The sequence below is a fragment of the Geotrypetes seraphini genome, chromosome 8, assembly GCF_902459505.1.
Source record: "Geotrypetes seraphini chromosome 8, aGeoSer1.1, whole genome shotgun sequence".
Lineage (NCBI taxonomy): Eukaryota > Metazoa > Chordata > Amphibia > Gymnophiona > Dermophiidae > Geotrypetes > Geotrypetes seraphini.
Genome location: NC_047091.1, coordinates 77,410,553 through 77,435,870, shown reverse-complemented (window position 1 = coordinate 77,435,870; position 25,318 = coordinate 77,410,553). Strand labels below are relative to the sequence as shown.

Genomic DNA, 25,318 nt, shown 5'->3' with positions numbered 1-25,318 from the left:
GATTTGTCCAAGGTCAAAAAAGACATCAATGGGATAGGGCCCAGGTTGGATTCATTTTAGAAGATGCACGATTGATAACATCCTCTAAGGATGCTGGACATTGCTGGCAAGGTGCCCAAAAGTTTGGTTGTCATAAGTATTAATGGCAAAATGACCTTTGAAACCGTGAGTAAAGGTTAGAAGAGATCAGGGAACTATGATTTTCTTTGCTTTCACTTGGCCAAGACAGATTTGATTCCCAATCATCCAGAATTTAATCAAGAAAACAATCATGTTGGATATTTCTCAACTTTAATATTGCAGAACTGGGGAATATATTATCCCAACCTGCACAGTAAAGGGGAGACAGAAAATTAGCTCTGCCTTGAGAATGGAATGTGGAGTTTCTTAGGGCTACTCTCCTCATGCTCTTTTCTATTCCATGTTTTAAGTTCTTTTGAGTTTCATCAGTTGGGTCTCTTGATACTCTTATGCTGCTGCTATTGTACAGCAAACTCCATTTTAAAATCCTTTGAGTATGTTTATGTGTTATTCAATTGCTTGTTTTACAGAAATTAATTTGTGGATGACCAAAGAACTGCTTTGGATTGGTGGGAAGGCGAGTATATCTTACCCAAACTGAACCTGGTAGTTTAGGGCAAGGCCCTTCGATTAGCAAAATCTTTGAAGATTTTAGGTGTGACTCTTCCTTCCACCAAAGGATGCAAATTCAAAAGCTTCCTCAACAGGACACTCCTTTCAAGCAGGGATCTGGAACAACACCCTAAGTGACCTCATCCTGAACTCACTAACATACCGTTCATTCAGAAAATCACTAAAAACCCACCTGTTCGACAGATTTATCTAACCCTTCAATTCTGCTTAACACCTACCATGCCTTACACATCCCTTCCCCCTTTTCTCCCAGTCACCTTTCTATCTATCCCTCCCAAATCTAACTGATGTAACTTCGCTATCCTTACAGCTCCACTTGTTGTATACCGTCTTGAACTGAAAAGGTATGACGAGATATAAATAAAGCTATTATTATTACCTTGGATACAGACACTCATACTAGTGCTTTGGTTAGGAAGATATTTTTCCACCTTTGGCTTATTTGACAAATTAGATATCAGCTCTCTGAAAATTTGTATCAAAAAGTTCAATCCATTATAATTAAGAACATAAGAAGTTGCCTCCACTGAGGCAGACCAGAGGTCCATCTCGCCCAGCGGTCCGTTCCTGTGGCGGCCCATCAGGCCTATTGCCTGAGCAGTGATCCCTATAACCTACAGTCATCAAGTCATGGCAGTATCTGGGTTTGCCGCTGTGGTTATTTAAACGGCTGTAGGTTTATACTAAATATTGCTACAAAACAACATATCTTCAGAAGTCAACCTTAAGACAGGGCCACCCCATTTATAATTCAGTTTCACCGGTTACAAAGCCAAATCCTGATTATTCTTAAGCTTTTGTGTTTTGTTCACGATGCTTCATGGAAGTGCCCCTAGTCTGGATATGGTGAACTTGATGGCTTTAACTCTGTCTGCTAAGACCAGTAGGACAGTTCATCAATATAAACTAGGGTTGCATTTCAGTTAAAATATTTTAACACGCTTAATTGCAAGATTAAAAACATTTTAAATTGTGATTAATCACTCAATTAAATATATTTTATTTATTCATTTATTTTCCACTGCAACTCCTTGTGACTCTTGGCAAATAAACCCTCCATTGCTCCAGGTACAAAATAAGTATAATTTATAAACTATTTTGATTGTAACCACAGAAAGGCAGTATATCAATTTCTATCCCTCTTTCCTTCCCCAAAAGCATTGATAATCTCTGTCCCTCCAAAGCTTTCCCTCCAGCCCATCCTGCTTCCTCTGACATCACTTCCTGTTTCTGCATAGTCAGGACAGGTTAGAGGGAAAGTTTCAGACCAGGCCGCAGGCAATACATGCAATGCTGCTCCTAGGGACCAACAAAAGACTACCTTTAAGGTAGGCCAGTATGCTCTTGTACAATGTGATTATTTTAATTATGATGAATAATGCATTAATTGCAGAGTTAACTGTTATTAACTTGCAGCCCTAACCAGTGGCATTGCAAGGGGGGGGACTGCCCCAGGCACCGTCTTAATGGGGATTCCGGCACCTTTCCTTCTGTCCACCCCTCTGGTCCTTCCCCACCGCGCATGCGCCTTCTCTTCCTTCCATGCCTCTAACTCTTCACCTTTGTGAGCAGCTGCTCCAACCTGCTGCTTGCGCTAGCCTTGGCTCTCTCTTTTTGAAATCACTTCCTGGTCACGGGACCAGGAAGTGATATCAGAGGGAGAGCTGAGGTTGGCGCAGGCAGGAGGTTGGAGATGCTGCTCATGCCAGCGAAGTTAAAGAGGTACTTGGAAAGGGAAGGGATGGGGGTATGGAGAAGGCGGCAGGTGTGTCAACACCCCAAGCACCTCCCACCCTTGCTACACCACTGACCTTAACTAAACACTGCCTTCAGTAATTTGTTTTCTAATTAAGAGGACATTGGGCAAGTCAATGTACTTTCAGGCAGTATAGGAATAGAAATATCTTTTCTTTCAGCTTATGCAGGAAACAAACTATGGGATCCTTTTACCAAGGTGTGCTAGCCGTTTTAGCGTGCGCTAAATGCTAACGCGTCCATAGAATATAATGGACGTGTTAGCGTTTAGCGTGCACTAAAACGGCTAGAGCGCCTTAGTAAAAGAACCCTTATATGATTTTTAGACGGTTGGTAAAGATGTTTATTTCAGAAATGTATATTAACAAAAGCCTGTTAGTACGTATATTCTGCTCCTGGTGTGAACAGAAGAACTTATGATCCAATTGACTGCAATCTTACCTAATTTTAAATTATTATGATGTGATTCAATGTACTGAATATACAAATATATTACTTTGTATTTTGTGTTGTTCTTTGCCCAGAGTCTGATGCACTTAAATATGAGCTTAAATTTACCTCACAACATGAAATGATTTACTCTTTCTGGTCGATTTTCAAAACGCTTTTAACCATTCAGAAATGACTGCTAACCAATTAAATCATTTGCTTGGGCTATCTGTTCATTTTCCGCAGCTAATAAAACCTAGCTAGTTTGGGGATGCTCCAGGGGCAGAGTCAGCACTTAAGCAGCCATTGTAACCGCATAAACCACAGTCCTATCTTTATGTGGCCACCTGTGGCCACTTAAGTTCTAAATATCGACTTAACCGGTTATATGTTAGCGGGTGCTGCATAAACTGGATATTCAATGCTGAAACCCAGACATGGAATATCCAGGAATAACGCTGGTGGTCAGCAAAACACTCACTGCTGCTAAATATTTATCCCTTTCATATCTTGAATTCATAGAAACAGAGACTGTCAGGTCCATCCAACTTGCTCATTCCCGTCAATGTATCAAGCACATCTGACATCTAGAAACATATCCACAAGGTGGACTTCGGATTGTAAATGGAAGAAGTCTGGAATCTCATATGTTATGGCAAAATTCTAAATCTTCTTCTGTCCTACACTAAAACTTCTTACCTTTAAATATGGGCTTCTAGGATTCATATTATTATAGCTGATGTCAATCATAATGGAGAAGGAAAACAATTTCTTTTCAACTCTTAGCTGTAAGATTCATTCAGGGCTTGCTTCATCTGAGGCCTCCCATAAGGTGAACCATACCATCAGAAAACCTCAACATAGTTTTAACACTGTTGGTGAAAACCCCCAACTTTCTGGGATCTTGTGGGCTAAAGTACTTGACCTGAAAGTTGTTTTAGGGGGTTTAACAGTGGTCAGGACCTAGTAATTTATCCATCTCATGCTAAGCTTCATCATGGCATGGTACTGATATCCACGCAAAGTTTCTGCTTTCATTATATTCCAATTCTTTTCCCTCCAAGGCCATGTAACAATACAGATGTAGAAGCTCTTCACACATTGGGTTATATGAGAGTTATTGCATTCCTTCTAGAAATGAAAAACACCTTTGAAAAATCTCCATCCCCTGCCAGCTTTGGTTTCTTCTTTGCCCTAGTAAGCTTGGACTTTCTGGTGTTTCATTTGAGAGCAGTTTTGTATTCTTCAATTGGGTCTATGCAGGTTTGCCCTTAGGAGGCAAGTCTAGGCACAGAGAGAGCAATTCTACAACTGGATCTCCAGGTAGGTGCCCCACGGCCAAATAGGGAGAGCCTATTCTATAATGGAATCACAAGAACAGAAAGTGACATCAGAGAGAGGCCAATGCAAGCAGCAGGCAGAGGAGATGCTGCTCAATGCCAGTGAAGATTTGAGGAGGTACGCTAGAGGGTGCTATGGGTGGAGGAGTGCTAGGTGCTCGTGTCATGATAAACCATGGATAATTGAAATCGTCAATACATAATCAGCAGACACGGGGGTCCCCTACTGTAGGGGCAATCCTGTAATATTTCTTGCAGCAATTCTGCCATTGCACCACTAGATGGCACTACTGCACCATCTATATCAGGGTGGTCCAAGGTCTATCCTCAAGGGCTGCAATCCAGTCAGGTTTTCAGGATTTCCCCAAAGAATTTGCATGAGATCTTTTTCCATTGTATGCAAATAGATCTCATGCATATTCATTTTGGAAATCCTGAAAAGCCGACCTGGCTAGGGCCAAGATTGGATGCCCCTGATCTACACCGCAGCAATACAGGGAGACACATTCCTTAAGACACATACCTGTCTTCCTTTTCTTTCTTCGCAATGAGTTTCCGTGCCTGCCGATCCATTACACTCGTACGCATCCGTGTCTTTTTCCAGGAGTAGTAATGCTTTACCAGACTGGGGATGAGCTTGTCGGGTAGCTGTGAGGGAAGCCCAGAATGTTTCCAATCAGTACACCTGACTCTTGCCTTGCAACAGCCCCTGATATTCCAGTAATGACACCCTCCACAGCTATGCTAAGACTCATTTCTTGCCCATGGGCTGGAGGTGCCGTTACCATTTGCTGGATCCTCTGGAAGCACTTCCCATGGAAGCTGAAGGCTTGTTCAAACAGCACCTTATCTTCCACTGTCCACTCATCTGGGAAGGGAGTGAAGTTAGCGAGGTCGGCCAGAGACTTTTCCACGTCATGCTTGTGCCACAATAGCATCCCCAGGGCCTGCAGAAGGTGGCAGAGAGAAGTAGGTAATGAGATATCAAGAAATCAGTGTACGGCTACCTCTCCCCCATCTTCTGGTTCTGAATAACTTATGGATAGCCACAGAGCTAGAGGGGTGGGAGTTTACATGCTTCTATCTAAGAGTCATTGTAAGGACTTCATCAGAGGAGAACCCCTCCTGGGCCATGGTATCAGAGAAAGAAGCCCTCCCCCCAAAACACACAGTGCACCATTTAGTTCAACTTTGACTTACCTGTTCAATGTTGTATCCATGCTTCTCCTTTGCCATTGCTATGTATTCATCTACTAGAGGGAAACAGAACAAGAAATCAGGTTCAGAAAATGATGTCAGTATAGACTGTTTTTATCATCCCTCTTCCCCCTCCCAAAGATAGGAGAAAGTGTGGGATACAGGATACAGAGTCAAGAAAGAGAGAAAGATGCAAAGGAAAGATAGAGGAAGGGACAACAAAAATCTGCACCAAACAACTGAATTTATTCCCTCCAAGACTCTGATTAACATGGTGTAGAAAGGCACCCCACTGGGGTAAATGTCAGTATGTTTTATTGACGTTAAAAAAAGCTCTGATGTATATCTGGCAACCTTAAATTGTTGCAAACTGGAATCAGGAGAATGCCTTTGATATAATTCATTTGAAGTATTCATCTATCAGCTGCAAGGTAAGATAGAGTACCACTATCTAGCTTCAAGAAGTGACAAAGAATGCAGTTTCAGTCCCACACTACCCTCTTCATATCTACTACTGGAAATATCCTCAGCTCCAGGACTGAAACCAAGTAATTCAGAGATCCAATGCCACTTGCTAAAGACATACCATCTAGTCATAATATCCTCTATCCAAAGAAGATTTGCAAAGAGACCTAATTCAAAGCAGAGCATTTATAGGTGAATCTGAAAGATTTTTTTTTTTTAGAAACTATGATTTTCCAGAAAAAGACAAAAATCCCCAAGGAAAAAAAAATCTAAATTTTATATAAATAATCAAGATGTACAGTGTACCCCTGTATGCATACCCTGACCTCAGGGCTGACTGAAAAACTGGCAGCCTGAGCAAGCAAGAATACCATCATCCTCTAGTGGTGGGGAGAGCGGAGTGTAGTGGATGCATCATGTTCTCCACGGACAGGTAGGGAGCCCTACCTGGAGAACTGCAGCTGTATCCTTTCAAAGCCATTGCTATGTATTCATCTACTAAAGGAGTAGCAACTTGAACGCCTCTCTATATAATAAGGAAATCTTTGGCCACTTAAAATTCTCCTGTAAAACTACTATGAAAATAACTTAAATCAAATCAAACAATCCACATTTAAAAAAATGAAGTCTGGAGTCTATCATGAAACTAAAGTTACACCAAATGAAACTCTGCAGTAAATAAGACAGTAAAAGCAAGTATTTTCTCAAGCTTTTAAACAGATTGACGATTTTCTTAAATGTGATACTGTGAATACTTTTTATGTGGAAGAGCAAATACAAATAAACAACAAAACAATGCAAAAACCACACTCAATAGCTATCTCTCGGGACACAAACAACAACAGTAATACCTATGAAAATGCAACACTGCAAATTTTATAACAGCCCTAGATCAACAACATACCTCCCACCGAGAAAAGCAAAACAAGCGAGATCGCTACAGACAGGGCCGGATTTTCCTATAGGCTAACTAGGCTTCAGCCTAGGGCCTCAAGATCAAGAGGGGCCTACATTCAAATTGTTAGCAAAATTAAAATTACACTATTCTAAAAACAGTGAACACTAAAACACTGAACCGAAAATAAGGAGAAATTCTACGCTTCGAGATCGGAACCGGCTCCGGCCGCAACGGGGCGCCGACTCAGCTTCTCCCTTTTTCTCGCCCTGGGAGGAGGATCGGTGAGAGAAAGACGTCAGTCCAGAAACAGCTGAGCAAAGCCCAGCCCCGCGGGGAGAGAGGCAAAGCGTGGATCCGTCAGGACAGGGCGGCCCAGACTGGCATCGGGGGGGGGGGGGGGGAAAGAGAGGTTTCAGTGGAAGGGGGATGGGAGGCAGGCAGGCTGGCATCGGAGGGGGGGGTGGGGGGGTTTAATGGAAGGCAGGCAGGCAGGATGGCATGGGGGGTGTTCAATGGAAGGGGGATGGGAGGCAGGCGGGCATCAGAGGGGGGGGTGAGGTGAGGAAAGACGCACTGGGGGCACTATGGACATAGGAATGGGCAATGTTGTGTGTTATGTTTGATTAGTTATTGTTACAAGTACTATATATGGTGCTGAGAATAAATGTCCAAATAAGTGTTCTCGACTTTTTTTAATAAAGGTTAGTACCAATAACAACATGTTTCATTTAACATATTGATATATATCACAGTAATGATGTATTTTATTATCTCTCATGTAATTTACAAACTTAAAATTGGGAGGTGAAAGGGCCTCATAAGTGGAATAGCCTAGGGCCTCTTTTCATCTAAATCCGGCCCTGGCTACAGAAACCACATGCTAGCAAAATTCCTCACCTTAGTCACCGATACAAAAACACAGACAGACCCTCACCAAATTCAGAATAAGTTAGGTATGGAAAACATGCAGGAGAAAAACTGAAGAAACCCCCCAAAAACCAGACTCTGCCTGCAATGCAATGCTGGAGAAACAGATATGAACTCATCAGAGATGCTCAGAGAATGAGCAGGAAAATCTTTATCTAATTTGGGTGTGGAACAAGAGAACCAGCAGCCTACAGAAGCAAAATTCAGGCCAAAAACCTAACATGACATGAGACTAGAACTGTGGTATCGATATTCAAAGCAATTCAATCAGCCAGAAATGGCTCCTGGCTGGTTAAATAGCTTGCTCAAGGAAAGCTAGTCATATTCAGCGGCATTTAACTGGACAGCACCACTGAAACTGGCTATTTTGGGAATGGTTCCAGAGGCGAAGTCAGTACTTGGCCATGGTAACCACAAAAACAGACCTGCATAAAAGTCAGTCCTATCTTCATGCAATTTAATATAGCTGGTTAAGTGCCGAGTATCTCACAAATCAGCTATGTTTTTTCCAGCTTCATAAACCTGGAAATTTGATATAGGAGCCCAGACATGGCTCGTAATTGAATTTCTGGGCATAACACCAGTGGCAAGTCAGCAAAACACAGAGCACCGCCAACTGAATATCAGGTCCTGTGTTGTTATTTCACTGTTATTACTCCAATTTTTATCTTTATTTTATTAACCAGATCAGGATCAGTTTTCAAGGGGGTCTAGTAGCCTAATATTTTGGAGTAGAGAATGACACGGTGACAAAATTCATCACCGTTCCCATCCCCGCGGATAACCGCGGGAAACCATCTTCATGTCATTCTTTAAGGAGAGAGGTAAGAATGAGAGCATGAATGGCCACAACCACTGACCCGCAAGCTTTGCTTTGAAGAATGCTGGTGTAGAAGGACCGAGGTTGAAATAGACACTAGAAAATGACATGGGATTATTTCCCGCGGTTATCCGCGGGGACGGGAACGGTGATGAATTTTGTCACCATGTCATTCTCTATTTTGGAGTTCAGCAAACAATGAATGGCCTCAAGGGCTTGGATGTCAGGTAGAAAAGAATTAGCTGGCTAGTACTGGTATTTAGCTGGCTAGCTTAAACATGCTGATACTGAGCATACTAAGAGTAGGCATCCAGTCAACCATAAAGATACTTGGCGTAATTTTAGATCGTACTCTTACAATGAAAAATCATGTTGACTTGTTGGTTCGAAAGGGAAACTTTGTGGAAACTAAAAACTATCAGAGCATATTTTGATGTCAATTCCTTTCGATTGCTGGTTCAATCACTTATCCTTAGTCAGTTAAACTAGTGCAACATTGTTCATCTTGTTGGTACCCAGAAAAACCTCCATAGACTGCGCATAATTCAGCAGTCAGACTGAGGAAGTTTGATCACATTACTGATTCTTATTGTTGACTGCATTGGCTTCTAGTTGAAGCGCAGGTTAAGTTTAAGCTCGGCTGCATTTGCTTTAAGGCACTAACAGGCTCAATTCCTAAGTATCTCATGAAATTTTTTATTATTACAGTTCTAAACATCTTAGACAATTGCATCCAGTTTTCATTCCCCTCAATTAAGGGATGTAAATACAAGAAATTTCAGGCACGACTGCTATCTTTTCAGGCAGCCTCATGGATTTAACTCATATATTTACATTTCCAATTTCATACCAACAATTTTGTTGTGCCTTAAAAAATATCTTTTTAGGGAATTTTTTAAAAGATAGAATCTGGATCCTTATTTATTTGTATTACTAATTTTTGTGAACCGCATAGAACTTAATGGTATTTGCAGCATACAAGTGAGTTTTTATGTTATGTAGGCTGAAATTAGCCATCCACATTTTGACTGGTTAGATGTAGATGGCAATTTAAACCACAATATCCATTTTATCTTCAGCCTGTCACCCAATGCTTACAAATGCCATCTCAGTCCCCATCACTGAAGCCAACCCCAAGTGATTCATCTCTTTCAAAGCAAAATATCTTCTTCTTCTTCCCCTACCCACTCAGGGGAAAAAACAACAACCAAAAGCTGCAACCTAATCTGCCTCACCCTGGGCCAGGATCCTCTGCATGTTTAACAGGGTGGGTCTGATATATCATATTACAGACTAGTGCTTTTCCAGCCTACACTGTTGTCGCTGATATGATCCTGGGCTATACAGCTTCCCTTCAACTCACACATCTGTGGAAAGGGACCTACCGGTACTTCCACCCACCCACCTCCACCAGCAGCCCAAATCTTTTCACTACTAGCCAGTCTAAATCTAGCTGATGGAGGGGGTGGGGCTAGAGGGGCACAACAGTTTCAACTTGGTCAAAATCTGACCTGGCATCCAACATTGCAACTACCTGGAAAATGTTTCCTCTATCCACTCACAGAATCATAAATCTGGCCACGTGGGGGTCACCTTTGCATGATGACTTGGAGCCCCCCCTATTTTCCAAAGGTCTTTGAGTATGATCTCTCAAGAATCCTCAACCACAGACAATCTGGGCAGTAAGGACCTTAACAGGAATCAAATTTAGATCCGTCCACATGTACATATGCAGCCTTGCCACCGAGCCTTTATGGAAAGGTAATGAATACATTTAACCAGATTTTATGGAAGGCAGTGGGGGCAAATACAGTAATGAAATTCAAAAAAGCCTGGAGATACACACAGAAGACCCTAGATGAACTAGGAGTGCCATAGAATTAAACTGATTACACTAGATGGACCTTATGACCCTTATTTCCCTTCATCTTTTACATTTCTTTGTTAATAGAAGGCATGGAAGGAAACAGAAAACTCACCCACTGAAACGAAGAGAGACTGACATGCATTCCAGGTCTGCCAAGCTGATGTCATCATTCAGTTTATTCAATTTAAGAGTGCTGTGAAAACTGAAAGAGCCTTACAAAAGACAACGGAAAAAGCTAGATGCTAGGGTGTATAGGGAGAGATATGATTGGTAAAAAAAAAGAGATACTGATGCCCCTGTATAAGACTCTGGTGAGGCCTCATTTAGAATATTGTATATAATTCTGGAGACTGTACCTTCAAAAAATTATAAACAGGATGGTGTTGGTTCAGAGGAAGGTTACTAAAATGGTCAGTGGTCATCATAAGATGTATGAGGACAGACTTAAATATCTCAATCAGTACACTTTGGAAGAAAGGCGGGAGAGGGCAGATGTGACAGAGTCGTTGAAATACCTATGTAATGTAAATTCGTATGAGTCGAGTATCTTTCATTTGAAAGGAAGCACTAAAATTAGATGGCATAGGATAAAGTTAAGAGGTGATAGGCTCAGGAGTAACCTAAGGAAAAACTTTTTTACAGATGTGTGGAATAGTCTCCCAGTAGAGGTGGTGGAGACAAAGACTGTGTCCGAATTCAAGAAAGCATGGGATCTCTTAGGGAGAGAAGATAATAGTGCATGCTGCGGGTGGGCCATTTGGTCTTTATCTGCCATATGTTTCTATATTTCTGTCTCTCCTCCACCCCAACCTACTTGTAAGCCCCATGTGCCTTTAAAAACGTGGATCTGTCATATCATATCACAGGGTGCAAAACAGGCCAAACTGCACAATGATGATCACGTTTTGGCAAATGCCTGCATCAGGGATACAGTGGTCCGATAACAATAATGAGAAAAGTGTCCTAGAACACAACTGATGTTTTAAAAATTCAGCTTATGAATGTAGAAGTACAGAACTCAAGTTACAAGCACTTCTGTTTTCTTGGCACCTTTGTTTTTTTCCTGTTTTATGCAGACCAGGTCCTTGTATGATCACAAGTCATATCACAGGCTACTACTTTCCCAGTCTCCACTGTTGCCACTGCTGTGACCCCCTTTGCTATATAACTCCCACAGTTTTGGAAACAGATAGCACAGTTACATACCGTAACAATTGTTATCCAGGGACAGCAGGCAGTTATTTACACATATGGGTGACGTCATCCATGCAGCCTGGATGCAAACAACCTCGCAAGCAGACTTGCTTGTAGAAACTCAGAAGCGCTCGCACAACTTCGGACTATGTTTGGGCCCAAGACAACAAAGACACCAGCGGTGTGGGTCCGTGACCGGCCAGGACATAGAAAGGAAGATAGCCGCTGCAAAGTCGAAGCCCACAGGCTGTGGGCGCATGACCTGCCCCGCCAGTCAATCGATGAAAAAATAAAACTTTTAAAAAAAACCCAAAATAAAAAACCCCAGAAAAAGAAAACACAGCGATTCGTGACAAAAAGAACACAAACCGCGGAAGTTCAGCGCAGAGCGTCAAAAGACAGACTTCTTGGCTCCGCAGAAAACTGAGGAGACTCGCCCTGTGCTGGGCGGGAAGGCACTCGCATATGCGTGGTGCGGCAGACTCGAAACTTCTGAGTTTCTACAAGCAAGTCTGCTTGCGAGGCTGTCTGCATCCGGGCTCCGTGGATGACATCACCCATATGTGAGAACAGGCTGCCTGCTTGTCCTGGGATAAAAACCCTTACTGCCCCCTCCCCATCTCAACCACAGCAGCCCAAACATTTGATGTATCTAGAGATGTCCCAGACACAATATGCAGGTAAACAGATTCAGACTTTGAAAACTGTATTGACACAGCAGTCACCCAGCCTTTTGAGCGAGTATTTAATGTTTTAAAGCATTTTCCAGGCTGTTTTGTATTTCACCATGAACCCGGAGCATTTCTTCTAGGTGTTTTAGTGCCATAGTGCCATCTACTGGATTTACTCCTTCACACCTGAGGCAGGCTTTCTACTTGAAGCTGAAACACTGACTGTGTCTGGACCAGGAGCAAAGGAAACGGACTTTGTATTTGTACATGTGATATGTTTTAATGTATGACGACATTTAATAAATTTTATTGGTTCTAAGTCTGATGTGCACATCAGCCTTAGAACCAATAAACCACTTGTTTTCTTGTTCCAATAATAAAATACACCTCTTTTTCCACTACTGCTATTATGGTAAACTGGCATATGATTTGCAGTCCCTGTGAATATTTTTCAATTACTTAGTACACCTCCTTTTGCTGAAAGAACATAAGAATAGCCTTACTGGGTCGGACCAATGGTCCATCAAGCCCAGTAGTCCGTTCTTACGGTGGCCAATCCAGGTCGCTGGTACCTGGCCAAAACCCAAAGAGTAGCAATATTTCATGCTACCAATATAGGGCAAGCAGTGGCTTCCCAATGTCTTTCTCAATAGCAGGAACTTATACAAACCTTTGTTAAAACCAGCTACGCTATCTGCTCTTACCACATCCTCTGGCAATGCGTTCCAGAGCTTAACTATTCTCTGAGTGAAAAAAAAATTTCTTCCAATTGGTTTTAAAAGTATTTCCCTGTAACTTAATCAAGTGTCCCCTAGGTCTTTGTAATTTTTGACAGTGAAAAAAATCAATCCACTTGTACCCGTTCTACTCCACTCAGGATTTTGTAGACTTCAATCAACCGTCTCTTTTCTAAGCTGAAGAGCCCTAACTGTTTTTAGTCTTTCCTCATATGAGAGGAGTTCCATCCCCTTTACCATCTTGGTTGCTCTTCTTTGAACCTTTTCTAGCGCCACTATATCTTTCTTGAGATAAGGAGACCAGAATTGAACGCAATACTCCAGATGAAGTCGCACCATGAAGCGATACAGGGCCATTATAACATTTGTAGTCTGCATATACCTGGATGCTTATGATCATTCCACGTTGGCTTCTTAACTATGACACCACCAAATAAAATACAGCTAGAAACTCACACATCACTCTGCATTTCATTGCCTAGCTCCCTACCTTTGAGATATCCTATACATCTATATAACTGCCCCTTAAATAGGAGAGACTTCAAGACTCTTCCAAAGGGCTTACAGCGCACTGCATTGAGTGCAATTCAAATAACCTTCCATGGTTTCTCTCAAATTATAATTAGTTTCCTACCCTACTGCCTACCTTTTTATTTTCTTACATCCATTATTGACTGTAAACTGTTCTAATAGTTATTCCCAGAGGACAGTTTAATAAGAAAACAAAACTATTATTGCTCAAATTAAGGTAATTTTCAGCCCATGCAGGAAGTTTGTAGGCTATTTACCCAAGGGGGCAATTTTCAAAGCTTTATCATCATGTTCACACGTGGGAAAAAGCTTGCCAAAAATTGTAACCTCCCCCCCACCTCCATACACAAACTGTTATTGAATCCAGGAGGAGTTCAAGTCAGGGTGGAGAGAGATTAGAGGAGAGAAGGTTGTTCCATGGATACATGTGTACCAGCTCCAATGTAAGTGAAAATATATATGAACACCTTGGACCTGTTCTCCTTCTTGCCTTCAAGTACAATATACCCATGGGCCTTTAAGTCCGTGTCTAGATTAATAATTCCTAAAGGAAAGCAAGTTTCACAATATTTCACCAAAGCAACTAAGAAATTACTCTTCTCTTTCTGTCAACACCCTGCAAAGGATCAAAGCATGCAACAAAAGGGGATTTAATTATGAAATCCCTATGCATGATTTAGAGCACAGTTCTTCAACCGCCAGTCCGCAGACCGGTGCCGGTCCACAGAAAATTTCTGCCGGTCCCCACAGGGCCGGCGAGATCAAGTCGGCATTTAAATTTCCTCCCGACTGCGGTTTCTGCTGATTAATGTTCCTCCCAGCCTCAGGCGATCAAGATAGGCTGCCAACGTCGGGGCCTTCCCTCTGTGAGTCTCGCCTGTTCAGAAACAGGAAGTTGAAACAAAATAGGCGGGACTCAGAGAGTGAAGGTCCCGACGTCGGCAGCGTGTCTTGATCGCCACCCCTGCCGAGTTGCTGAAGAGGTCCGCGGGGAAGTTGCGATTAGACCGGAGAGAGCTGCAGATTCAGGTGCAGGTGGAGGGAGATGGTCAGCATGTGCGAACCAGATCCTGGGGAGCCTTCACAGTGTCTGTCTCCCCTCCCACCAGCTCTCCAATTTGCCAGGGCAGTGATTTACCAGCAACTTCCTGCAGGCAAGTACCGAGAGCTGCTGGAAGGGGAGGAAGCCACTGTAGGAGGCTGGGAAGGTGCTGGAAAAGGGAGAGCTGTTACTGGACTTGAAGGGAGTTAGAAGGAGAGATGCTGCTGGGAGGGGAGGAGGGAAAGGGATGGGAAGAGAGTTAATGTTGGATAGAGGGAGGAGGGAAGGGAGATGCTGCTGGGAGGGGAGGAGGGAAAGGGATGGGAAGAGAGTTAATGTTGGATAGAGGGAGGAGGGAAGGGAGAAGGAAAAAAAGGAAGGAGGGTAGGGAGAAAGAAAAAAGGAAGGAAACAGCTGGCAGGGAGATTACAGGAGGGGAAGGGGGTCAGGGTGGAATGGAGAGATCAGATGAGAGAAAGGGGAGAGAGAGGAATGAGAAAGTAGAGAGACATTGATGCTGGAAAGGGGGTCAGCAGAGAAATGAGAGAGGGATAAAGATGCTAGATCTGGTGTAGGAGAGATAAAAATGAAGAAGGCAGTGAAGCTGGAATGAATGATGTAAAAAAGGAGAGAGGAGGATGGACAAGGAAGAGGGGCATAGAAAGAAGTCAGATACATATGGAAGGGGGAGAGGGCAGACATTGGATGGAACGGGCAGATGCTGGAAGGAAAAGAGTGAAAAGAAGATGAAAGCAGAAACCAGAGACAACAAAAGGTAGAAAAAAATAATTTTATTTCTATTTTGTCATTAGAATATATCAGATTTGAATTATATATCCTGCTAGAGACATAACTGGGGACTGCAGTATTCTGTTAGCATGATATTTCTATGTAGCATTCTATAATAACTTGGCTTGTTCAGTTTTCTTGATAGTAGAGGGGATATATGTGAATGGGAGGGGAGACAGGGGTTTTGCTGGTCCGTGCTATGTATATTTGTATTTATAAAATCACAGTTGTTCAGAATATTGTTTCTTTTTATACTTTAATAAAATACGTTCAATATAAAATCATAATTGCGGCTTGTGCAGATGGAATCAGATGGTTTGCGGGGACTGAGCTTGCGGAGATGGGGCGTAAACGGGGTTTTTAAATTTTAGTCCTAGTAGTTTGCAGGTCCACAAAATAATTCTTTTATTTCTGCCGGTCCATGGGTGTAAAAAGGTTGAAGAACACTGATTTAGAGTGTGTACTATACACCTGCAGGGACTGACAGCACTGCTAGCACCCAAATTTTCAACTAAGAGTTTACCTTTAAAAAGTTTGCTTGCAAACCCACAAGTAGAAAGTGAACAAAGCCCCATGTAAATTCTCAAAAAGAATCTATAATAGTAAAAATAAAATTGAAATGACAATATACGGAAAAAGCCAATAATGAGTTCTACTCTTGTGTTCTGGTGTTGGTCTGCATTATTTCTGGTAATGTTACATTTCTGGCCTGGTGGCAGGATACAATGTATTTTGTTGCTCTAACTGCTGCTCTCCTCTTTTCCTGCTCATTCTTTTGTGGGAAGTCTGATTTTTCCCTATCAGTTCTAGGAAATGTGCATTCTTGCTCTGTACAGCCATTTCTGTTTCTAATTCTCTAGTTTCAAGTTTCAAGTTTTATTTCACATTTGATGAATCGCCTATTTCGAAATTCTAGGCGATGTACATAATAATATAGAAACTATGACATAATTACAATAAAATCAATAAAGACTCACATGAGAAAGAGGGAAAGAGGGTAAAGTTACAATGGGGGAGAAGAAAAAAAACAAAAAACCAGGAGAGAACGAGAGGTAGGGTAAAATTATTCAAAGCTTTTCTTACGTAAAAGTTGATTTAGGCATCCATTAGTTAAATTATAAGTCAAAAGCGTCCTTAAAAAAATAAGATTTTAAAAGCTTTTTAAATACTAGGATATCGCTTTCAATTCTAATGTAATGGGGAAGGGAATTCCACCATTGTGGCCCTGCAACAGTAAACATCTCTGCTCTTCTTGTTCCAATAACTTTTAATGATGGCACAGTTAATAAATTTTGACTAGATGAACGCAAAGATCTTTGAGGTTTGTATGGGATAAGTGATTTTAAAATGAATTGTGGTTCGTTGAATGTAAGAGACTTAAAAATTAGGAACATCAGTTTGTAGAGGATCCTATGGTTAACTGGCAACCAATGTGCATCAATTAATAATGGGGAGACATGATCGAATTTTTTGTCTGCACATTTCCATATCTAATTTGTAGAGAAGATCTGTCCTTGCTGTGTGACCAGGGCTGAAAGATTTTGCTACTGGGTTGTTTGTGCTGGAATTTGCACTAGTCTGCCTTTTCCTGTTTTCCCAACAGGAAGTATACTGGTGTGCTAGAGCCAGTATATTTGAAGGGTTGCTTTCTCAAAAGTTGAGAGGCTCCTGAGAAAATTAAAGAGTCATGGGATAGGTTGCAAAGTTCATTAGGAATTGGTGGATTAGGAATTGGTTATCAGATAGAAAACAGAGGGTAGGGTTAAATCAGTGGTCTCAAACTCAAACCCTTTGCAGGGCCACATTTTGGATTTGTAGGTATTTGGAGGGCCTCAGAAAAAAATAGTTAGCGTCTTATTAAAGAAATGACAATTTTGCATGAGGTATCTCTTTATAGTTTATAAATATTTCCTTTTGGCTAAGTGTTTTTTTAGTGGGGTTTTTTTGTAAATCTTTATTCATTTTTATACGTACAATAAGTGTGATAATACATAAACACATTTGCACATTGAGAATATCACTTAATATTCAGCAATAATACCAATCATAAAATCTTATCTCCCTCCCTTCCCACCCCTTCATAATAAGTAATGAAATTACTTTAATTAAGATGTTATACTTAAAATCCCCCCCTCCCTGAAAAATGAACTTTAAGAATTAAGGGAAAAGTAACAACTAATCATTACAAAATTTTGTTAACGGCTCCCACACATCTTGAAATTTCCTAATATATCCTCGCTGTGTTGCTATTACTCTTTCCATTTTATACATATGACATAATGAAATCCACCCAAAATTATAATTTAGTCTACTCCAAGAAAAGGATCTGGGTGTCATTGTAGACAATACAATGAAAACCTCTGCACAATGTGCAAAAAAGCAAAGAAGATGCTAGGAATTATTAAAAAAGGGATGGTTAAAAAGACTAAGAATGTTATAATGCCTCTGTATCGTTCCATGATGCAACCTCGCCTGAGTATTGTGTTCAGTTCTGGTCTCCTTATCTCAAGAAAGATATAGCGGCACTAGAAAAGGTTCAAAGAAGAGCGACCAAGATGGTAAAGGGGATGAAACTCCTCTCATATGAGGAAAGACTAAAAGGGCTCTTCAGCTTGGAAAAGAGACAGCTGAGGGGAGATAGGACTGAAGTCTACAAAATCCTAAATGGAGTAGAATGGGTACAAGTGGATCAATTTTTCACTGTCAAAAATTATTAAGATTAGGAGAAAATTTGATGAAGTTACAGGGAAATACTTTTAAAACCAATAAGAGGAAACATTTTTTCACTCAGAGAATAGTTCAGCGCTGGAACGCGTTGCCAGAGGTTGTGGTAAGAGCAGATAGCGTAGCTGGTTTTAAGAAAGGTTTGGACACTGGCACCTTTTTTGTCCCTAACACCTACGTAGCCCATCTCAAAAAAACCCCAGAAACCCAATGTATAAATAAGAACAGCCATATTAGGTCAAACCAATGGCCCATCTAGCCCAATATACTTTTTCCAACAGTGGCCATCCAGGTCATAAGTACCTGGCAGAAACCCAAATAGCAGCAACATTCTATGCTATTGATCACAAGGCAAACAGTGGCTTCCCCCAGGTCTGTCTCTAAAGCAGACTATAGACCTTTCCTCCAGGAACTTGTCTAAACCTTTTCTAAACCCATCTACGTTAACTGCTGTTAACACATCCTCTGAAAATGAATTCCAGAGCTTAATTATTCTTTGAGTGAAAAACATATTTCCTCTTATGTTTTAAAAGTATTTCCATCTATGTTCCCTCCTCTCCCTGTGGACCTAGCATCCATGTCCCTTCCTCTCCCCCCCCTCTCCACCTGCAGTCTAGCATCCATGTCCCCACCACTTCTCCATGCAGGTCTGGCCTCTCTCCTATCAACCCCCCCCCCCCCCCCGCCATGAGAGCTTTCATACCTGCAGGCCTCCCAAGCCAGCAGTAACAGTAGTGGCCAGCCGGCAGAGACAGTGCTGTGAAGGGGCTGCTTGCAGCTGCCCAGGCCTTCCTTCTGCCACTTCACCCATCTACAAGAAGTGACGCAGCAGAAGGCCCTGCCTCTGCCATTTGACCACCACCACAGCTGCTTCTTTAGGAGGCTTGCGGGTATGTCGGCTCTCAAGGAAGGAAGGGGGGGGTTCAGTCGAAGAGTTGGTCAGGGCAGAACAAAAGGTCTGTGCAGAATTCTATGCGAATGGGGAATTCTGTTCAAATTCTGCACTGTGCAGTTGCACAGAATTCCACTAGGAGTATTCTTTGAACGTTTTCTAATTACGCTTTATCTTTATTAAGATAGGACAACCAGGACCAAAACGCAATACTCAAGGTGAGGTCACATGATACAGCAGTACAGAGACCTTATAATATTTTGTCTTATTTGCCATCCCTTTCCTTAGTAGTACATAGCATCCCTTTCCATCCCTTAGTAGTACATAGCATCCCATCTGCCCCATTTCACAAACTAACCCACATACATTATCCTAAATACCCTCTACACATGCTCCTGCTCCAAATTCCCCCATATCCAAGTTCCATACATACTCACACCCTTTCGCTCTCTAAAGCATTGAAAACAGGAAAGTGTTCACTCTATAACAAGCAATATAGCACTATAAGGGCCCCATCTTAATTTTAGCCCTAGATGCCCATATTTATAGCAATATCACCGGCAGTAAAAACTAATTTCCTAGTAACTAGAAAACTCAGCACATGCAAAGAAGTCAACATTGACAGGACTCCACAAACAAAACTTAAGGAAACACCAACCTCAATATGGTACAAAATTGAATCATTCCCAAACATTTCTTTTGTGAGTTCAAGTTGCCAATCCAAACCTAAAAAATGGGCTCTTGACAGTTTGTTCAACCCATGCTAAGGCGTCATGAACACAAACACATTAGTTACTTAAAAGATCACGCAATTAACAAGTTGGTTTTAACCATTAAGGCAATAAAGTGACGGGAAGAGGCGATGCAGGCGCCTTGAAGAAGCGACATGACAGTGAACCGAGATTAGGCCTCAATTCAGTAAAGAGAGAAGGGTTGGGATATTCACAAAGTTAAGAGACCTCCTTCTCAGGTTCATCGCTCCCAGGGCCGCCGAAAAATGCGCCTGCGGATGGTCCACTGACTTGGAACATAAGAAGTTGCTTCCACTGGGTCAGACCGAGGTCCATCATGCCCAGCGGTCCGCTCCCGCGGCGGCCCATCAGGTCCGTGACCTGTGAAGTGGTTTCTGACCACTTCTATAACCTACCTCAAGTTCTATCTGTACCCCTCTATCCCTTTATCCTCCAGGAACCTATCCAACCCCTCCTTGAACCCCTGTACAGAGTTCCGGCCTATCACATCCTCCGGAAGCGCGTTCCATGTGTCCACCACCCTCTGGGTAAAAAAGAACTTCCTAGCATTTGTTCTAAACCTGTCCCCTTTCAATTTCTCCGAGTGACCCCTAGTGCTTGTGGCTCCCCACAGTTTGAAGAATCTATCCTTATTCACTTTCTCTATGCCCTTGCTTGGAAGGCACTCTTAAACTTATTTTCTCTACCACAAACCGGGGACAAGTCTCGGGAAGGACAACGCGACTCCATCTTCCCCTGTAGAAGTGGTCTTGCTCAGAGCGTCACCCATTAGTGAGAATACTTGCCTGCTTGTGCTGGGATAATGGCCTTGTCCCCGTACCCATGGTGACCAGGTTTTTTTTAATCCCCATTTCGGCGGGCTACCCGCAGCTAACAGTCACCATGTCATTCTCTATCTTGGACTACCGCCTTGGAAGCCTCCCAGAACACTACTAGATCTGTATCCTCTTGCCGATTATTGTGACAATAATCTAGCCATTGTTCCTGGAGGTACCTCTGAAACGCCACATCTTTATACAGATAGCTGGGGAACCGCCAACTACATTCCCTGGGGTTCGAAGTGACTTACAACTCCAGGACCACGGACCACCGGGGAATGGTCCGACATGAATATGGCTCCTCATACTTCATTGTACCCCAGAAAGGCTCAGAGGATTGGAGACTCATTCTGAATCTAAAGTTGGTCACCCTCTTTTTGCAGCGGAGCAAATGGTAATAGCTTCTGTCTCTCCATGAGAGTTTCTAGGGTCCTTAGATCTCTCAGAGGCCTTCCTCCATATTTCGATCTACCCGGAGCATCACCGGTTTCTGCATTTTCCATGTTCTGCAATAGCATTTCCAGTTTGCAGCTCTGCCCTTTAGCCTTGCGATGGTGCCCCTCACTTTTGCCAAGGTGATGGCAGTTGTGGCGGCTCCAAGTCTACCCTTCCTTGGACAACTGGTTGATCTGGGCTCTATCTCGTCAGGAGTGCAAAAGTACAGTGGGAAGGTAGTGTCTCTGCTGCAAGTGTTGGCAAGTTCAGGAAGGGCCATTTGACGTCCTCCCAGTCCCTGGAGTTGCTTTCTCTTAGTCTCCAAAGAGGGTCACGTATTTCTTCTCGAGGTACGTAGACAAAATCTTCAACAATAGATCAGAATTCTCTTGGACCATCTGGCTCCCTCGGTCTGATTTTATCTGCAAGTTCAGGGGTCTCTGGCAGCCTCCTTGGAGGCAATTCCATGGACCAGAGCCCATCATACAGGAACTTGCGAGCCAGCCAGGGCTGAACCAAGGCCATAGCTTCCTTGCTGTTGGTTGACTGAAAAAGCTTCTGGCCTTCGAGTTCTCTGCCAAACCAACAAGTCCATTTGAGGTTGACCCCAGTGCTGTACGATCAGACGGAACGCCTCCTGTGAGAGGGGCCATGTTCCTGGGTCTAGGACAGAGGTGGGCAACTCCGGTCCTCGAGGGCCAGAATCCAGTCGGGTTTTCAGGATTTCCCCAATGAATATGCAATGAAAGCAGTACGTGCAAATAGATCTCATGCATATTCATTGGGGAAATCCTGAAAACCCGACTGGTTTCTGGCCCTCGAGGACTGGAGTTGCCCACCCCTGGTCTAGGAAATCTGCTGGAACATTGTTTACTCTGGCCACATGACTGCTGAGAAAGACAGATGTGCTTCCACCCAGCGGAATGCAAATGATCCTTCTGGCCCAAGAGAGAGCGCACTTGTGCCCCCTGTACATATGCCACCGCTCTGGAGTTGTCTGAGAAATTTGCACCGCTGTTCCTTTCAGAAGGGGCTGGAAGGCAAGTAGCGCCATCAGAATTGTCCATAGCTCCAGATGCTTGATTAACCAACGTTTCGGACCAGGAGGCCACTACCCCTGAATGGAGCGGTCCCCGCAGTGAACCTCCACCCAATAAGCTGGCATCCGACATAAGAGTCATTCACTTGGAAATCCAAAGAAACCAGCCCTGGCAGACAGCCCTCCCCTGAAGCCACTAGCTGAAGCTGCTGCTAGCCGATACCATCCAGGAGAACGGCATCTGAAGGGGAAAACTCTGCAGAGACAATGCTCCCCTCCAATACAGAAGATTGGCAGGAGGGATGCCCACTCCCTCCTAGCACAGGCTTTTTTGAAATTGTCCAATCGGGGCCTTAGACCCCTCCCCAGTGCATCCCAGGATGCACCAGGAAGGGTAAGACCCATCATTTTGAAGAGGCGAGCCTGCCGGCAGGAAGGCACAGAAATCCTTCCTACCAGTCTTCTTAAAAAAAAAAAAAAAAAAAGGTACAGGGAGGAAAGTGGGGGGGGGAAACGGACGGTCCACTAGAATCCCTCCTACCAGTCTTCTAAAAAAAGATACAGGGAGGAAGGGGGGGGGTCCACTAGACTACCAGGCTCGGAGTGGTGGGTAGCTTTTTTTGGAGGGGAAGCTTGCTACCGGTGGGTACTGGGGGGAGGAGAACGGCCCATTAGACCACCAGGCTTGTGTGGTGGGGGACTGTTGGGGGGAGCTTGCTGTCTGTAGGTACTGGGGGAGGGTCATGGGAGAACGGCCACTTGATCACCAGGATTGTGTGGTGGGGGACTGTTGTGGGGCACCTGCTGCCTGTGGGTACTGGGAGGATGGCCCACTAGACCACCAGACTTGTGTGGTGGGGGATGTTAGTGGGAAGGGAAGCTTGCTTTCAGGGAGGGGGCTTTTTTTTATATATATATATATAGCTCATGTATGTGTGCTGTGCATACACAACAGCTGTGCCCATTTGAAAAAAGCTTTCCCTATTTGCTGGTTCAGGTAGGGAGAGCAGGAGCTGTTTTTTTTTGTGGTTTTTTTTTTTTTTTACAGGCAGACAGCCAGGAAGTGCACAGCTCCTCCTCCTTTACTGACGATTTTCCACACACAGCATGCATATAATTTGCATGCTATTGTGCTGAGAATCACCAGTAAAACAAAAATCGCTCTCACCACAATATTTTTTTTTACTGTGGTGTTAGAGCTTAGAGAATCTGGCCCTGTCTTTTCTCCTTCCCCCTTCTGGCTTCTTGTTTCTTCTCCCTGGCTCCGCTTTTTTTTCCCTTGTCACCACCCCTCCCCCAACCTTCTGCTGCTTGTCTCCAGTTCAGCCTTTTCTATCCCCACCCACCCCAGTCTCCTGCTGCTTCTTCCTAGCTCAGGGTCCAATGCAGAAAGCAACTGTGGGCTCAACTTCAGAGTTCCCATAGGCTAAACATGAATTATATGCACCAAGTGATACACAGAGAAATTGTGCATAGGTGTTAGCTCATGCATGGCACAGGTTATATTAAAATATATGCTAATAAGCTAATTAAAGGTATTCTGTCCAATGAAGAGAGTACTTCTGCCACTTTCTGATGCATGCACCATGCAAAACATTCAGCAAGGGTCCATGGTAGTATAGAAAGCTTTGCAGAAAGGATTTCTTGTTTGTCTTTCACATTAAAGTGCTGATTTTGTAATTGTAATGCAAGTGGAATGTAGCCCATTCAAGTTTTAAAGGCATATGGTAAGTAACAATCATGCATGTCTGAAAAAAAAAAACCCAAAGTGAAAGCACACATCGGCACCTTTCTTCTGTGCCCAAATATGAGCATATCAAAAATCTGCAAGGCTCCTGTTTGCGCAGAAAAAAAACGCATTGATGTTATAGCGAAGTGTGGTCTATAAATACTAACAAACATAAATACTGATAACGTACTGACATTTTCATTTTTGGTTTGAACATGCGCAAGACACTTACCACAAAAACTAGCATATGTGTCTGGCATACACCTCCCATATTTGCCATGCACAGAATCTGCATGCAATTTATTTCTTATATGTCATGGTATTACGCTCACACTCAAATATCCACGTGCAGTTCTAGTGCAGATTGTAAATTACTCTCTTCTAGGAAGAGAACACTCTTGGGAAGAGCTGCAGATTTTTGGAATTCTCTGCCCAGTGAAATAAGAAACTTGTCTAATATCGAGCTTTTTAGGAAAGCAATAAAAACATGGTTATTTAAAAAAATATTTCTGATTACCGTAAGTAGGACGGACATTATGATCATATTTTAAGATGTATTTAAAGGTTTGTAATTTTTTGATATTATATTATATTTTATTGTAAACTACTTGGAACTTTGTGGTTAAGCGGGATAAATATGGAAATTAAATTAAATTAGTGTTTGCTTTTCTGCATCCAGGCCTCAGCCTTTTCCAACGTCTCCCCCACCCTATTGCCACCTGCTGCTTTTCCTAGGCTCAACCCTTTCTACTCCCCCTTCCTTTATGGCCTCCTGCTGCTTTTCCCTAGGTAAGCCTTTTCCTTCCCCTCACCCCCGCCTCCTTTGCTTCTTCCTGGCCTCCCCAACCCTGGCCTCCTGCTGTTTCTCCCTGGCTCAGGTTTTTTTCTTACCCCTCCTTTGCCCCTACCTCGTGTTGCTTCTCCCTGGCTCAGACCCCAATGCTCAAAAATCGCCATGAATTTATTGTGGCAATAAATTGTCCCATTTCAAAAGGGTGAGTGATGCTGGAAGAATTTTGCATACAATGAGGTTTGGGGAGGCCCGCGGAAATCCCATCCGATTAGTCATTGGAGAAAGTGACTGACACATGTACAGAATAGTACACGGAAAGAGGCATAAAAGTGCACATATGCATGAGTGTCAATCATAGGCACACATCATAAGGTGAGGGGAGAGGATGGGGTGAACTATCAGCAAAAGTAGCAAGTGTGAAAACAATATATATTTTTTTTAAACTGCTTAATTGAGACAAGTGCTCCCCTCGTGCCATCAGCATGACAGCTCTCCCAAATATGATGTAGTTTTTAGAACTTCTATCTTGCATACAATTGGGCAGCCTTTGACGCACACGCATGAGACACGCATTCAACACACACGCCTGAGCCGTTTTTAACACACTACCAGCATCTCCTGACCTGCCGTTAATTAAAGGCCATATAACTTTGATAGGCCAGTGGCAGTAAGCAGGAAGATTTGTAGTTTCTCTGAGTATGACGCTGATAAACGTGTGTACTAAGGAATCCCCTGATGAAGGTTTAAGAACAGAAATGCCAAAGGGGACAGTATGCTAGCTGTGCCCTGGCGTTGGAAGTGAAAACACAGACAGCAATGG

General features: G+C 43.0%; 1 protein-coding gene across 5 annotated transcripts in view; it reads right to left on the bottom strand.

Moving 5' to 3' along the window:
* Positions 1–25,318, bottom strand: part of RCOR2 (REST corepressor 2) — a 95,265-nt gene that overhangs the window by 52,793 nt on the left and 17,154 nt on the right. For 3 of the 5 annotated variants that reach the window (XM_033957019.1, XM_033957021.1, XM_033957017.1), the window contains exons 4-6: positions 5,379–5,431; positions 4,964–5,125; positions 4,702–4,826 (exon numbers count right to left, since the gene is read on the bottom strand). In XM_033957019.1, coding sequence (XP_033812910.1) covers positions 4,702–4,826; positions 4,964–5,125; positions 5,379–5,431 — 340 coding nt within the window. The remainder of the gene's footprint in view (positions 1–4,701; positions 4,827–4,963; positions 5,126–5,378; positions 5,432–25,318) is intronic. The other 2 variants (XM_033957018.1, XM_033957020.1) reach the window with 1 other exon arrangement.